The sequence below is a fragment of the Neodothiora populina genome (genome assembly GCF_041146345.1).
Source record: "Neodothiora populina strain CPC 39397 chromosome Unknown canker_contig_6, whole genome shotgun sequence".
Taxonomy (NCBI): domain Eukaryota; kingdom Fungi; phylum Ascomycota; class Dothideomycetes; order Dothideales; family Dothioraceae; genus Neodothiora; species Neodothiora populina.
In genome coordinates, this window is record NW_027191414.1 from 1222255 (window position 1) to 1235924 (window position 13670).

At 54.3% G+C, this 13670-nt stretch overlaps 4 protein-coding genes across 4 annotated transcripts; 3 read left to right on the top strand and 1 right to left on the bottom strand.

Moving 5' to 3' along the window:
- Positions 1-4255, top strand: AAFC00_006024 (uncharacterized protein; the record flags this gene model as incomplete). Its single annotated transcript, XM_069345907.1, has 2 exons — positions 1-50; positions 127-4255. The coding sequence occupies 2 exons, from the start codon at positions 1-3 to the stop codon at positions 4253-4255; spliced, it is 4179 nt and encodes a 1392-aa protein (XP_069198115.1).
- Positions 4256-5803: 1548 nt separating this feature from the next.
- AAFC00_006025 (uncharacterized protein) lies at positions 5804-6760 on the top strand (the record flags this gene model as incomplete). Its single annotated transcript, XM_069345908.1, has 1 exon — positions 5804-6760. The coding sequence occupies one exon, from the start codon at positions 5804-5806 to the stop codon at positions 6758-6760; it is 957 nt and encodes a 318-aa protein (XP_069198116.1).
- Positions 6761-7237: 477 nt separating this feature from the next.
- Positions 7238-8866, bottom strand: AAFC00_006026 (uncharacterized protein; the record flags this gene model as incomplete). Its single annotated transcript, XM_069345909.1, has 1 exon — positions 7238-8866. The coding sequence occupies one exon, from the start codon at positions 8864-8866 to the stop codon at positions 7238-7240; it is 1629 nt and encodes a 542-aa protein (XP_069198117.1).
- Positions 8867-11755: 2889 nt separating this feature from the next.
- Positions 11756-13246, top strand: AAFC00_006027 (uncharacterized protein; the record flags this gene model as incomplete). Its single annotated transcript, XM_069345910.1, has 1 exon — positions 11756-13246. The coding sequence occupies one exon, from the start codon at positions 11756-11758 to the stop codon at positions 13244-13246; it is 1491 nt and encodes a 496-aa protein (XP_069198118.1).
- Between the last annotated feature and the right edge of the window lie 424 nt (positions 13247-13670).

A 13670-nucleotide genomic window follows, 5' to 3' on the forward strand; every position in this document is an offset into this window, starting at 1 on the left:
ATGCTGCTTGTGCATCAGGCTGGAAGTGTCAAAGTAGGAGAAGTAATTCGGTACGCTTGACCGCTCTGTGTCAAGTCTCTAATCAAGACGTGTGGTCGCTGACAGCAACATTGTTGTAACAAATAGATATACTTTGACATACACTCCCTCGCAAGACCGAATCCTACCGAGTCCCAAACACTTGCATCTGAAAATCAAAAACACATCGGCTATTCCTTTGCGCGCAGCATATCTCCATGGACCATACACCCTGCATGTTTCGCAGTATCCGGCTACCTTCAACCCAAACAAAAAGGTCGAGGATCCGAAGAAACACGGCGTGCCTGACTTTGAACCTTTACTCAAGGCAGGTGGACATTGGACCAGCGAGTTGACGGTGCCCGAAGACATTCGCGAAACCGGCGCCACTTTTGCCCATGGACGTAAGAGTCAAGATGCGCGTAGAAGCCAAGACCAAAAGGGCAAGAGCAAAGAAGATGGCAAGAGCGTCACGTGGATCATAGAAATCGCCTCACAGATCCTCTTCTCTAATTCTGCTGCTGTGCATTTTGAAGTGCTGGTGGGAAGAGACGAGCGCAGCTTGGACCTGGGTTTCGCTGCGGTTGCCGGTCATGGTCACGGAGCGCCTGGGCAGGTGGGAGATCACAAGGAAAGAAGCTCCAAATCGCACGGCCAGACTTCTCATCCTCAGAAAGGCGTATACTCCAAAGCAGTCAAATTAGTCTGCGAAGATACCGAGGCGCTTTGGGACAAGCCGAGTCTTCCGACCAAAGAGGACATTCATGATGGACAAAGGCGAGGGGATCGAAGGAGCGAAGACACTACTAAACAGAGTGCAGACTCTGCGACTAGCGACACGGAGAAGCCCATCAAGAAGAAAAAGATCCATCTCGTGGTTCTGACCCACGGGCTTCATAGCAATATTGGTGCTGATATGCTGTACCTCAAAGAGAGTATAGATGCGACTGTCAAGCAAGCTAGACTCGATGCTAGGAAAAGAAAAGCTGCCTACAAGGCGCAACAGCGAGAGAAACAGCAGAAGCAAAGTGGCTCTCAAACCACCGAGGCAGGGTCATCTGACAACCCTGACTCCAGCACTGCACCATTGACAGGTGGACAAGAGGAACTGCAGGACAACGACGATGACGGATCCGACGACGAAGAGCAGACCATCGTGCGTGGCTTCACCGGTAATGCTGTCCGTACCGAAAGAGGAATTCAGTACTTGGGCAAGCGACTTGCTAAGTACATTTTGCACTTTACATACCCAGACCAACCTTTCCTCCCGGTCAAGAAGTCTATGACGAGATCATTCGCCGATAGCTTCAAGTCGTCTTCTATAAAAGAAGCTCGTGACGGATTACCTTCTCATAACGGTAGCAGTATACACAAGGGCCAGGAGCAAGGCGCACGCAAAGAAGACCTGGCCTATACATTTACAAGCATCAGCTTCGTTGGCCACAGTCTTGGTGGTTTGATACAGACTTATGCCGTTGCTTATATACAGAAGCACGCTCCGCATTTCTTTACACAAGTCCAGCCGATCAACTTCATTTGCATGGCCTCACCTCTGCTTGGTCTTTCTAACGAGAACCCCATGTACGTCAAATTCGCCCTCGACTTTGGCCTGGTGGGACGAACCGGACAAGATCTCGGTCTGACATGGCGAGCGCCAACCCTCGCTAAGAGTGGCTGGTCGAATCTGGTCAATGGCTTTGGCAACCAAAGCAAGGAAAAGGAAAAGGAAAAGGATCCTGGCGCAAAACCGTTACTGCGCATCTTGCCGACCGGACCAGCTCATACCGTGCTTCGGATGTTCAGAAATAGGACCGTTTATGCTAATGTTGTCAACGATGGCATTGTGCCTTTGCGCACGAGTTGCTTGCTCTTCCTTGACTGGCGCGGGTTAGGCAAAGTTGACAAGGCCCGGAGAGAGAACGGACTGATCGGCACAATGGCTGAATGGGGATGGGCTGAGCTGACGGGTGCCAATGCTCTGTCCAAGACGGCGAGATACGGCGAAATGAATTCCGCAGACGATGAGGGCGATGAGTCCGGGTCTGGTGCCAACACCCCAACCCAGAAGGGACAGGGAGAGACAGTGCCTCAGCCTGCCGAAAACACAACAACAGATGACAACAAGAGCCTCGTTCGAAGTGCGAGCGCATCTACCGAGCCGGAAGAGGGGCAGTTTGTCAAGAACCAAGTGCACTCTACCAGCAGGGGTAATTCTATAGGCTCGAATGCATCCGAGACAAAGAACGAGAGCGGCGGCGGTCTTCTCGACAGCTTCATGAGCTTCATACGTCCCAGCAAGACTCAGAGCAACAAGGTCACAAAGGCAATTCGACGCGGTCAGACAATGTCTCCGTCACCCTCTGAGTCTGGTCTTAGTGAGTCCCAAGGCCGAAGAAAGAGTGACGAGAAAGAGCGTCGAAGCTTGATCTCTCGAGGCAGTACAGACAACCCGACCATGCTTCATCCACACAGCGCCAACCGACCGGGTGGCAGTGGTGGGAGTGGCAAGAAACGGCCGGGAGTGTCCCGCGGCTTTTCCACCGAGATCGACTCACTCGCTCCTCCACGTACAAGTATTTTCGAGTCTGCAAGTGACATCTTGCATCCACCTATCCCTAGCACAGCCTGGATCATCGATCCCGCCTCACGTTCGCGAACAATATTCCACGACCGAGTTTACCACCCTGAAGACATACCTCCTCCACCAGTACGCCGTCCAGGTCTCGGACGCAGTCTTTCCGGACTGACCAGCCGATCGTTTTCTTCCGACAGCGTGACACTGAAATCTCTGGCGTCCAAAGATCAGGCTGCTACCGCGAACAACAACCCGAGTACTTCCACGCCCTCTCTGGCTCACACAGCCGACGAGAACCCTTCGATCGACTTCAGCAGCATGAAAGTAGAAGAGAAGATCGCGCGGGCGTACCACCGAGATCTGTCGTGGCGCAAAGTGCTCGTGCGCCTCGAACCAGACGCGCACAACAACATGATTGTGCGGCGCATGTTCGCCAACGCCTACGGCTGGCCGGTAGTGAAGCATCTGTGCGACACGCACTTCGCGGACACGTGGACGGCGCGCGCCAGAGACGAAGACGAGGCCGCGTGGGACCGCGCCCAGGGCTTGAAGGCTGGCGAGCATGTCGGCGCAGAGGGAGAGGAGGTCAAGGGCCAGAGCGACAAGTCTGCACCCAAGAGATCAGGAGACGAGATGCGAGAGGAGCGGGATGAGCTCGGCGCGCTCAAAGAAGTCGGGACTGGGGTGGAAAGACATCGTACGCTCAACAGTGCGGCGAGAGAAGCCACCACTGGTGGTTTGAACAGCGCGAGTGGCGTCTGGGACGATGTCTATTTCGAAGGTGGATCAGACGAGGACGACGACGACGACGACGACGATAGCTATGCTGGGAAACTACACAAAGTCATGGGCAATTGGGGTATTGGGGGCGGAGGTGGAGGGAGCCCTCCCTCTCCTGCTTCTGCAGCGCCTTCCCCATCCTCCAACGACAAGCAGAAGCGAAAGACGTCTCGAACAAACCCGAATCGCCTATCCCACCTCCGAAGCGCAAGCTCAGGCAGCAGCAGCAGCAGCAGCAGCAGCAACAGCCCACCGATGCTGTCTCCAGATACTGCAACAGGATCATTCATCGCAGGCTCGCCTTCTCTCTCGCCCAACGGTTCGACGTCTACTCTGACGCCGCTCAAACAGAGACAAAAAGAGCAACAGCAGAAAGACAGAGCAGCGGACACGAACCCCCCGCAGCCGCCGCAGAAGATCATCTCCTCGACTCTAGTCGCCGAACCCGAGCCTCTGTCTTCAGGGCCCGAGACAGAGGCACCAGACCCAGGAAACACAACCCCCGTCCTCTCACCGTCGGCCGCACCGTCGAGTTCGACTCCAGCCACAGCACCAGGCGCAGACCCCGCCGCAGTGAAAGCAGATCGCGAAACCGAAGAAGCGCGGACACAGAGACGGCACGGCAGCGTGGATACTTCCGTCGGGTTGGATCTGAGCCGCAAGTCGATGCTCGAAGACGGCGCTGTTGCTTCGCCTGCTGTTGTGGGGTCTGCTTCTGGACCCGGTACTGCTCGTAGTGGTGTCGTTGGTCAAGGTGCAAGTGGAGGCGAGGCTGGCGAGGCGGGAGAGGAACAGAAGGCAGAAGAGGAAGAAGAAGAGGGAACGAAGAGCGGTATGGGGGACATGGAGGTTGTGGCCAGGCTTGCCTCTGGTGGAGCGTAGATTTTGCTTCTTCTGTATCGTTATTGGGCATGATTATCCGTTCTCTGAAGAGGAGGAGAAACGACGTCTAGTGAGCAAGAGATTTGGAACAAGCGACCCCTCAAATACCAACGCATTGCCATTCTTCATCCTGTCGAGTCTCTACAAACCCACAAGCGAAGCCACCCCCCCCCCCCCCCCCCCCCCCCCGTTCCAACCAAGCAAGAAGCGAAGCGCAACGAAAATCGAAGGAATCACCCAACCCTGTCAACCCCGGGCCCAACAGCAAGAAACTCATAATCACCCACCTCCCTCGGTTGCGGCCACATGAGAAACTCACACGCATCATCCAATTCTCCTCGGCCGCGCTTAACAGCCTTCATGCCCAGCGGATCCCTATAAAACGCCTTGGCCTTGCCCCCGGACGCGAACAGCGCGAACCGCCGCAGATCAGGCCACGAGCGGATCGTGTCGTCGACGCAGGCCATCAGCCACGTCGCTAGGCCGCGTCGAGTGTAGGCTGGTAGGATGTATACGTCTGTCAGGTAGGCGTGCGTGAGCGTGTCTGTTACCAGGCGCGCGAAGCCGATTTGTTTGAGTTGGGGGTGAGGGGGCTCTTGGGGTTTGGTCTCGAGAGATGGAGATGCAGTAGGGGAAGAGAGAGAGGGATAGGAACAGGTCTCGTAGACTCCGTAGCATAGACTTAGAGATAGTAGTCGAGAGAGCGTTTCGGGGTCTAGTGCGCGGGTCCAGGGGAGGTGGTCGGAGGCGAAGGCGGCGTTTATGGCGGCGTGGTCGAGGAGGGAAGAAGAGGTCGAGATGAGGTAGTTGGAGTTGCGCCATTCGAGGGGGGTGGGCAGGAACGATGGGATAGTCATTTTTGGGGGGGTTTTTTCTCGTCTAGCAAAGAACTGGCAAAGGGCATTGAGGGGATGTTCTAGGATTGGGATTGAAAGAGTGAAGAGAGGAACGAAAAGAAATGGAAGGGATTGTGTGGCACTTATATCATCTTCCCTACAAAAGTATGTTCTCGAGAGATGGATGAGTCATGTTCATCGATCCTCTTGTGAGTCGCATGGATCCGCAGAACAAGCAAGTCGGTCGAAAGTGGAAGGTGGAGGTGGTTTTGAGTCTGTTGGGGTAAAGGTGTACAGCATATAACTCTACTTCAACGACCGTCTGATAGGTTCACATGACTTTCTTCTTCAATCACTTATCTGTCGGTGTTTGTATTGAGCAGACTTGTTCTGCGACAGCCCGTCATGCGTACAAGCAGGTAGGTCAGCAGGAGATGCTGCGGTGGTGTGACTTGCAGGTGTCCAAGGTAATTACCTTACAAGTAGCTGCAGTGAGGGAGTATCTAAGATGAAGCAAGTATTGGCGATGGGTGCTCGGTAAGAACTGCCCCGCGTGAAATCAGGTCTTGGCACCATCTGTGTCTCGATTGTCCACCACAATCCACTCGACCACTTCGTCACTCATCCACAGACACACAATCCAGAGAGCCAGCGAACCGACACAGCAGTCAAGAAAGAGAAGAGGAAAGAGAAGAAGAAACAGAAGAAAACGATGGGCAACGACGGAGGCTCCATCCCGACCCGCCGCGAACTGGTCAAGGAAGCAGCGCGCAACCCAACCACGACCGAACTCAAGGCCACCCAGCTCGAGTCACAAGCGCACAACTGGACCCACGACCCTCTGAACCACCAACCGCTCGCCAAGCCAGTCGTCAGCGACAGCAACGGTCGTCTCTACAACAAAGACAGCATCCTCGAGTTTCTGCTGCCCAGCGAGGAAGACGGCGCCGACGAGGGCGCCAGAGCGCGCAGAGAAGAGAAGGAGAGAGTCATCAGGGGCGCCGTCAGATCGTTGAAGGACGTCGTCGAGGTCCGCTTCGAGGTTGACGAGGACGAGACGAAGAGACTGGACGTCGGCCAGAGCTGGAAGTGCCCGATCACTTCTTCGCGGCTGGGTCCAGCCACCAAGGCCGTCTATCTCGTCCCCTGCGGCCACGCTTTCTCTGCTGCCGCCATCAAAGAAGTCGCCTTGTCGACGACTGCTCCAACCAAAGGCGGCAATTGCTCGGTCTGCGACGTCGAATACGCCCAAAACGACGTCATCCCCGTCTTGCCCGTCAAGGAAGAAGACATTGCCAGACTCTTGCTCCGAGCCAAGACGCTGAGGGAGGAGGGCTTGACTCACAGTCTGAAAAAGGCCGCCAGGGACAAGTCGAGCAAGAAGCGCAAGGCTCGCGCTGCCCATGTCGATTCTGCATCTGCAACCCCAGCAGCAATCACAATAAACCCAGAGGCAGACATTGCACCATCTGCCACGAACATCAGAAACTCGTCGACCGCCTCCCTCACCGCAAAAGTCATGGCCGAGCAAGAAGCAAACAAGAAGCGCAGATTGGGCAATTCCAACCTCAACGCCCTCTTCTCTTCCAGAGATCCCACCCAGCCCAGCGGCCGCAGTGGCGACTTTATGACCCGAGGTTTCGACATTCCCGCTTCCGCTCGGCGATAGTATTTGTTCTTTGTCTGCCTCTTTTTTCTTTCTCGTTTTTCCTTTTGCATATATGATACCCCCGAAAACCTTTGTTCTTTCCTTCTGTCTTCGCAGTGACTCGATATAGCCAGACAAATATCAAATACGGGCGTGCATGTTGTTGCCTCACTTCAAGCCCGCTTCTGCTTTTCTCTCAGCAATGTTTGCCCAATATGGAAGGCGCGACAACCAATAGGAACCAGCCCTTCTCTTCCCTGCTTCCACTTTCTGATCAATCGTCTCCGTCGTTCACACCCGTCACCTGCTTACAACTTCTGTCTCTCGAGAGACAACTGATTACACACATAGGTCACTCACTTCTAGTCAAGTTCATTCCATGTCATGCTTGCTTGATCATCTGGAAGGAAATAAAACGTTCAGTTCTTATGTTTGGTATATGTGCAATCAATCCCTCTTCTAGTATATCGTCTCCGTCGTTTACATGCCATCACCCTCTTACAACTTCTGTCTCTCGAGACCCTTCCAGCCCCACTGCTGGGCAACCATCTCAGCACACCTCTCGCCAATGGCAAGAACTGTGAGCATGGGGTTGATGGTAGGCATGTCGGGGAACACACCGGCATCGGCGATACGCAGGTTCTTGAATCCCTTGACCTTGAGCTGCGGGTCGACGACGGCGTACTCGTCCTTGGTCACATCACCCATCTTGGTCGTTCCGGCAGGGTGGTACACGGTGTGTGCGACGCTGCGGCCGTAGGCGGACAGCTCCTCGTCGGTCTGGCATGAAGGGCCGGGGGCCACCTCGCGCTTGATCCAGTCCTTGAAGGGAGCCTGCTCGGCGACCTTGCGGGCAGCCTTGAAGCCTGCGACAATGGTGGCCGCGTCGTATCCCTCTGGGTCGGTGAAGTAGCGGAAGTCGAGAGCAGGCTTGACCGACGGGTCGGCCGAGACGAGGTACAGACGACCGCGGGAGCGTGGGCGAGGGATGTTGGGGGTCATGCAGAAGGCGTCGATGGGAGTGTCGAAACCCATGCGTGCCGTGTTGAGGCAGAAGGGGATCTGGTAGCAGTGCATCATGATGTCTGCGTTCTCGCCATCCTCGCCGGCGGCGTTGGCAGCCTCACGACGGAGGAACACACCGGCGTCCGAGTCCATGGTGGTCTGGTTGGCGGGCACGGGCTTGTTCAGCTCCCACATGATGATGGTCTCGGGGTGGTCGAGCAGGTTCTCGCCAACACCAGGAAGATCCTTGACGACTGGGATCTTGTAGGAAGAAAGCTGGTCCTTGGGACCGATACCAGACAAAAGCATCAGACGAGGAGTGTCAATGGCACCAGCGCAGAGAATGGTCTCGCAGTTGGCTGACAGGACGTGCTTGCTGCCGTCTTGAAGAGTCATGTCGATGCCAGAGACCTTGTCGGCGCTGGTGTTGATCTTGCTGACCCAGGCGTTGGTGAGAACAGTCAGGTTGTTGCGCTTCTCCGATCCGCGGAGGATGGGGTGAATGTACGCAACGGAAGCACTGCTCCTGCGACCGTCATCGGGGTTGTAGGAGACGGAGAAGAAACCCACTCCCTCCTTGAAACCACCCTTCTGCTTGATGGTCTTGTTGAAGTCGTGGATGACCGGGATATCAAGAGCGGTGCTGCAAGACTCGACCCAGTCGAGGCAGAGCTGGTTCCTGTGGCGTTCGTGCACAGGAGTGATGTTGTTACGGAGGTTGTCGAGCAGGCGAGTGAAGGTCTTGAAGTCCCAGCCCTTGCAGCCCTTCTTCTCCCAGATCTTGCAGTCGTACTCGAAGGGACGGAAAGAGATGAGGGTGTTGTGTGACGAGCATCCACCTAGCACTTTGGCGCGCGAGTGTCTGATGTGCGAGTTACCCATGGGCTGCTCCGTCGTGGGGTAGTCGTAGTCGAGCTCCCCACCGAGGAGGTTGAGCCATTCCTTGAGCAAAAGGACGCGGTCATCCATGAAGTCTGAAGGACCAGCCTCGATGAGAAGCACGTTCTTCTCGGGAAGGTACTCGGAGAGTCTGCTTGCAATGACACATCCTGCAGTGCCACCGCCAACAATGACAAAGTCAAAGTACTTCTCGGGGTTCTTGGGAAGGTGGGTGGTGGTCATGATTGCGGTTTTATGGTACAGAAAGACCGGCACACGCTTGTTCTAATCAAATCACCAGACAGACGCTCACACACGACTACTACTACCAAGCAGCAAAGGTATGTGAGAAAAAGATTATACAGACAATTGGCCCCGACAAGAAAAGAAGTTGGTCAAGGGAATCAAACCGCGAGGCGCTGGAGTACGAGGTGGGAGCGAGGCGAATCAAGTACTAAACCCGTTCACGATCTGGGTACCTAAGCTTTGTACAAGCACAGATATCTCTCTCCTCTCACTCGCTCACTCTCTCTGGAACTCTGGAGGACCCACCGTTGGAGAGAACGGTCTTCTTGCTCCAGGTTGGGAACCTTAGGGTGAGACGAAGAGCTCGGCCTCCGTCAGAGGCTAGCTACCGCAAGGTGCCTTGCTGTACTGTACCAGCCCGCCCGCTATCATATCACGCCTCGAACTTGAATCAGAGATTTCTACTTCGAGGGGAAAAGCGTCCGGGCTTTGCCGTCATCCGTCCATTGAGCTTTTTTTTTGTGCACCCCCAAGCCGAAGAGTCGCATCGCGGCGCAGGCGAGCCACGCGCAATGCGGGCGGCCATGTGCTTCGGCAGCATTAAGCACATAGCGTCGCGCAAGGTGAGTGAGTGTGTGTGAGTCTGCTGCAGTCTTATCAATTCAACGCGATTCGTCTTGATCTGACTCGTACCAGCCTCTTTCTCGCATACAGGACTTGGTTTTGTTCTTTTTCTATGACATTGGAAAACTTACTTTTTCGCCGACGAACCAATCACGATGCGGTTGGTCAAATCTCGGCCCATGCAGGTTCCGTCCGATCCCTGGTCTTAGCGCCGATTCGTGCAATCGCAGGCTCGTAAGGGATTACAACGAGTCCCCGTGTGTTTCTGTATGTACGGCACTCTGTTCATGCAGTGTGGGAACGAGAAAGCCCGTGGCGCTCGCCCTGCCGATAGTAAATCACAGATTATCTCAAGTACCTTATGCAGATGTCATGAGAGATTTGACGCACAGATTGCAAATGATTATGTTCCTGACACGAGAAGCGCGGGCGAACCACGACGACGAACGGCGTATGGAAGCTTTTTCCATAAATGGGACTGATGAGCCTTTCCCTCTCGCAGGTGAACCGAGTGTTTATCTGCCCTGTGTCTATCTGACTATCTATCAATAATTTTCCATGTCATAGAGGCCAAAAAGGAAAAGGTAAAGATTACAGAAATGAAGATACTGTACATAAATCTAGCTACATGATGGTATTGTTGTTGTTCTACAATACTGCACCTTGCCTTGTAACATAGATCACCTTGATGGCCTGATCCAGGGGAGTCAACAGAGAGCAAGAAGAAGAGTAGAACGAAAAGCCCGAAAACGTCTTCAACGACTCCAAAAGTCGTGTCAGATGGCTACAGTAAATGTTCTATTCGCCTATGATACTATTCCCATTAGAAGGAAGCCTTCCTGTGTCTTACTGTATCCTTCTCTCGCGCTACAGTACAGTACAGTACAGTACAGTACAGTACAGAACCCACCTTTTGGGGTCTTTCTTTACGCTCGACGCTAGATACTGCTGTTCTGGGGCAAACTTCCCCTCAAGCTCTGAAGAGGAAACACACGCCATCCATCCCCCTTCCGTCGCCTGTCGCCGTCGTCATCGCTTTTTGCCTGTCGAGATTGTGCTTTGGTTGTTGCGGTTCTCTACCGATATTGTGCCTCGTAAGGCTAGACTGCGTCCATTTCCCTTGCATCAAAGCTACTGATACGGTAGTCACAGTACTGTACCTTGCTATCACATGCTTTTTTCCTAGTCGCAGTAGAGACTCAGAGGGTACTAATCACCTAGCGAATTGTCGTTGTTCAACGATAATGAGCTGGACGGCTGAATGGATAAGGTCGCTACAGCGCAGTTACACTAAAACGATCGCAATTGTATCTACTCGAGTAATGCTTATCTTCCCGACCACTTACTAGCAAAAAAAAAAAAGATGTCATCCCACCCTGCCCCTGCTGCTGTTCCTGGTTATCTTTACGAAATCGCACAATGTGGGCTAATGATCCAGGCTCCGGCTGCCGCGCGCGCCGGGGAATTGTATGTGCGGCTGCACTACTGCTGCTGTACTTGTGTGTAATAATGCGGCGTAGAAGTGAACTGTATGTGGTCCGGGTTTTACTAATTACTGTGTTTTGCTGCAGCGGAACAGACCAGATTCGGTTCGGTTTGGTTCAGCTGCTTGATCTTGGTGCTCGCAGAAGCACAGGCCGGCGAGCGAGGAACAGAGCAGTAGGGTGTCTCGAGAAGGGCAAACCGTTTTCCTTGGACACTACTATCTGAGGTATCTTGACTACGCTGTTTATGTCACGAGTGAGGATGAATTGTTGGTGGCGCTGTTAGATGGATGCTGTTGTTGTGCTGCTCTTTCTACACTGTATTCGTGTCTTGTATCCTGGAGACCCCGGACTGACTCGGGTTTCTTTGCTCTGCTGCTTTTTTCTTTTCTTGGTTTCGCCGAGATTCTGGAAAAAAAAAAGTGCTAAGCTTGGATTGTGGGTGTGTTTCTCTGTTTTACTGTACCAGTGTCTATCGGTGTGTACGGACAGAAAGCATCGAGTAACGTAACGAGTACCCTTGGCTTTTCACTACTACTAGATTGGCTTCATCTCTTGACGTCCCACTTCCCTCTTATCCCCCACCATAACCTGTCTGTTGATTGATTCGGTGTACCGCTTGGTTTCTTGTTTCATCTTTCTCTTTCGCCACTGCAATCAATTCAGTTACCGACGGCCATTCTCGTATAGACAAAGGATATCCTGCTTGTGTGGGACAGATCGTAGACAGCCAAAAGTAGTAGTAGTAGTAGTAGTAGTAGTAGTTTGTTCTGTCATCATGTCTTATCCTACTCGGCAACTCTACTATGCCGGCAAGCACCAGCCCGCAACATCAAACAAGATATTCCAGACAGTCGACCCGGCAACTTCAAAGTCTCTGGGAGATGTGCAACAAGCAGCACCCTCGGACATTGACTCGGCCATTGCCTCTGCGCAAGAAGCTTTCCCGGTATGGTCGACCATGAGCCCCATGGAGCGTTCGCGCATCCTTTTGAAGGCTGTCGCTCTGCTGCGTGAGCGCAACGACGCCCTCGCAACAGTGGAGACTCACGACACAGGCAAGCCCTTCACCGAGACCAGCACCGTGGACGTCGTCACCGGCGCCGATGTGCTGGAGTACTATGCCGCTCTCATCGCCTCTGGCGGGCTCGATGGCGAAACCACCCGTCTCCGCCCAGACGCATGGGTCTACACGACCAAGAACGCCCTGGGCGTCTGCGCAGGCATCGGAGCCTGGAACTATCCCATTCAAATCGCGCTCTGGAAGTCCGCTCCGTGTCTCGCGGCAGGTAACTGCATGGTCTACAAGCCATCGGAATTCACTCCTCTGCACGCCAACCTCCTGGCGGAAGTCTACACCGAGGCCGGCGTGCCCCCCGGTGTATTCAACGTCGTCCACGGCGCAGGAGACGTCGGCGCATACCTGACGTCGCACCCATCGATTGCCAAAGTCAGCTTCACAGGCCAAGTATCCACGGGCTCCAAGGTTGCCGCATCGGCAGCAGGCGGCATGAAATACGTAACGATGGAGCTCGGCGGCAAATCACCCCTCGTGATCCTGCCCGACTGCGAGGTCGAAAACGCCGTCGACGGCGCCATGATGGCCAATTTCTTCTCGACCGGCCAAGTGTGCACAAACGGCACGCGCGTCTTCGTGCCGCGCAGCATGCTGCCGGACTTCGAAAAAGTCCTGCTCTCGAAAATGCCCAACGTGCGCTCGGGCGACGTCTTCGCGCCATCGACAAACTTCGGCCCCCTCGTCTCAAAAGTCCACTACGAGAAAGTCCTCGCCTACATCCGCCACGGCATCGACTCCGACAAGGCCAAACTCATCCACGGCGGCGCGGACCCGGCCTCCCCCAAGGGCGCCAACAGCGCCGGCTTCTGGGTCCAACCCACCGTCTTCACAAACTGCACGGACAGCATGAAAATCACGCGCGAAGAGATCTTCGGGCCCGTCATGTGCATCCTGCCCTACGACGACGTCGAAGAAGCCGTCACGCGCGCAAACGACACGCCCATGGGTCTCGCCGCCGGCGTCTTCACAAAGGACGTCAACGCCGCGCATAAAGTCGTCGAGCGCCTGCAGGCCGGCATCACATGGGTTAACACCTGGGGCGAGTCGCCGGCGGAAATGCCTGTCGGTGGGTGGAAACTTAGCGGTGTCGGCGTTGAGAATGGACGCAAGGGGCTTGAGGCGTGGGTTAAGAATAAGAGCACCCTCGTTGAGATGGGCGGTATTGTCGGGACCGTGTTTAGTAAGTTGTAGGTCGACGTGCTGCTGCTGCTGCTGCTGCTGCTGCTGCTGCTGCTGCTAGCTGTCGATCGGGTGTTTTTGGGTTGCTGGGGGCGTGTCTGGATCTTGCGTTTGCGCGTTTGCTTTGGTGTCGTGGATGCGCCATGGTCTGCCTGCTTGCTTGCTTGCTTGCTTGCTTGCTTGCTTGCTCTAACGGGAGTATTCCCATTATATTTACACAGATATACACAGAAAACAGAAACGCAAACAAATTCGAAACACAACAGGATTTCATTGGTCGTACGAGTGGATTTTCTTACATTTATCGTCTTCATCAAACGTCAAAGCTAGATCGATGAACATGACTAATACTGTCCAGTCGGTCCCGTGGATATACAGGTCAAGTTCATTCCGTTCTCGCTACCGTGCTATCCTACTACTAATCGCCTTGACCACT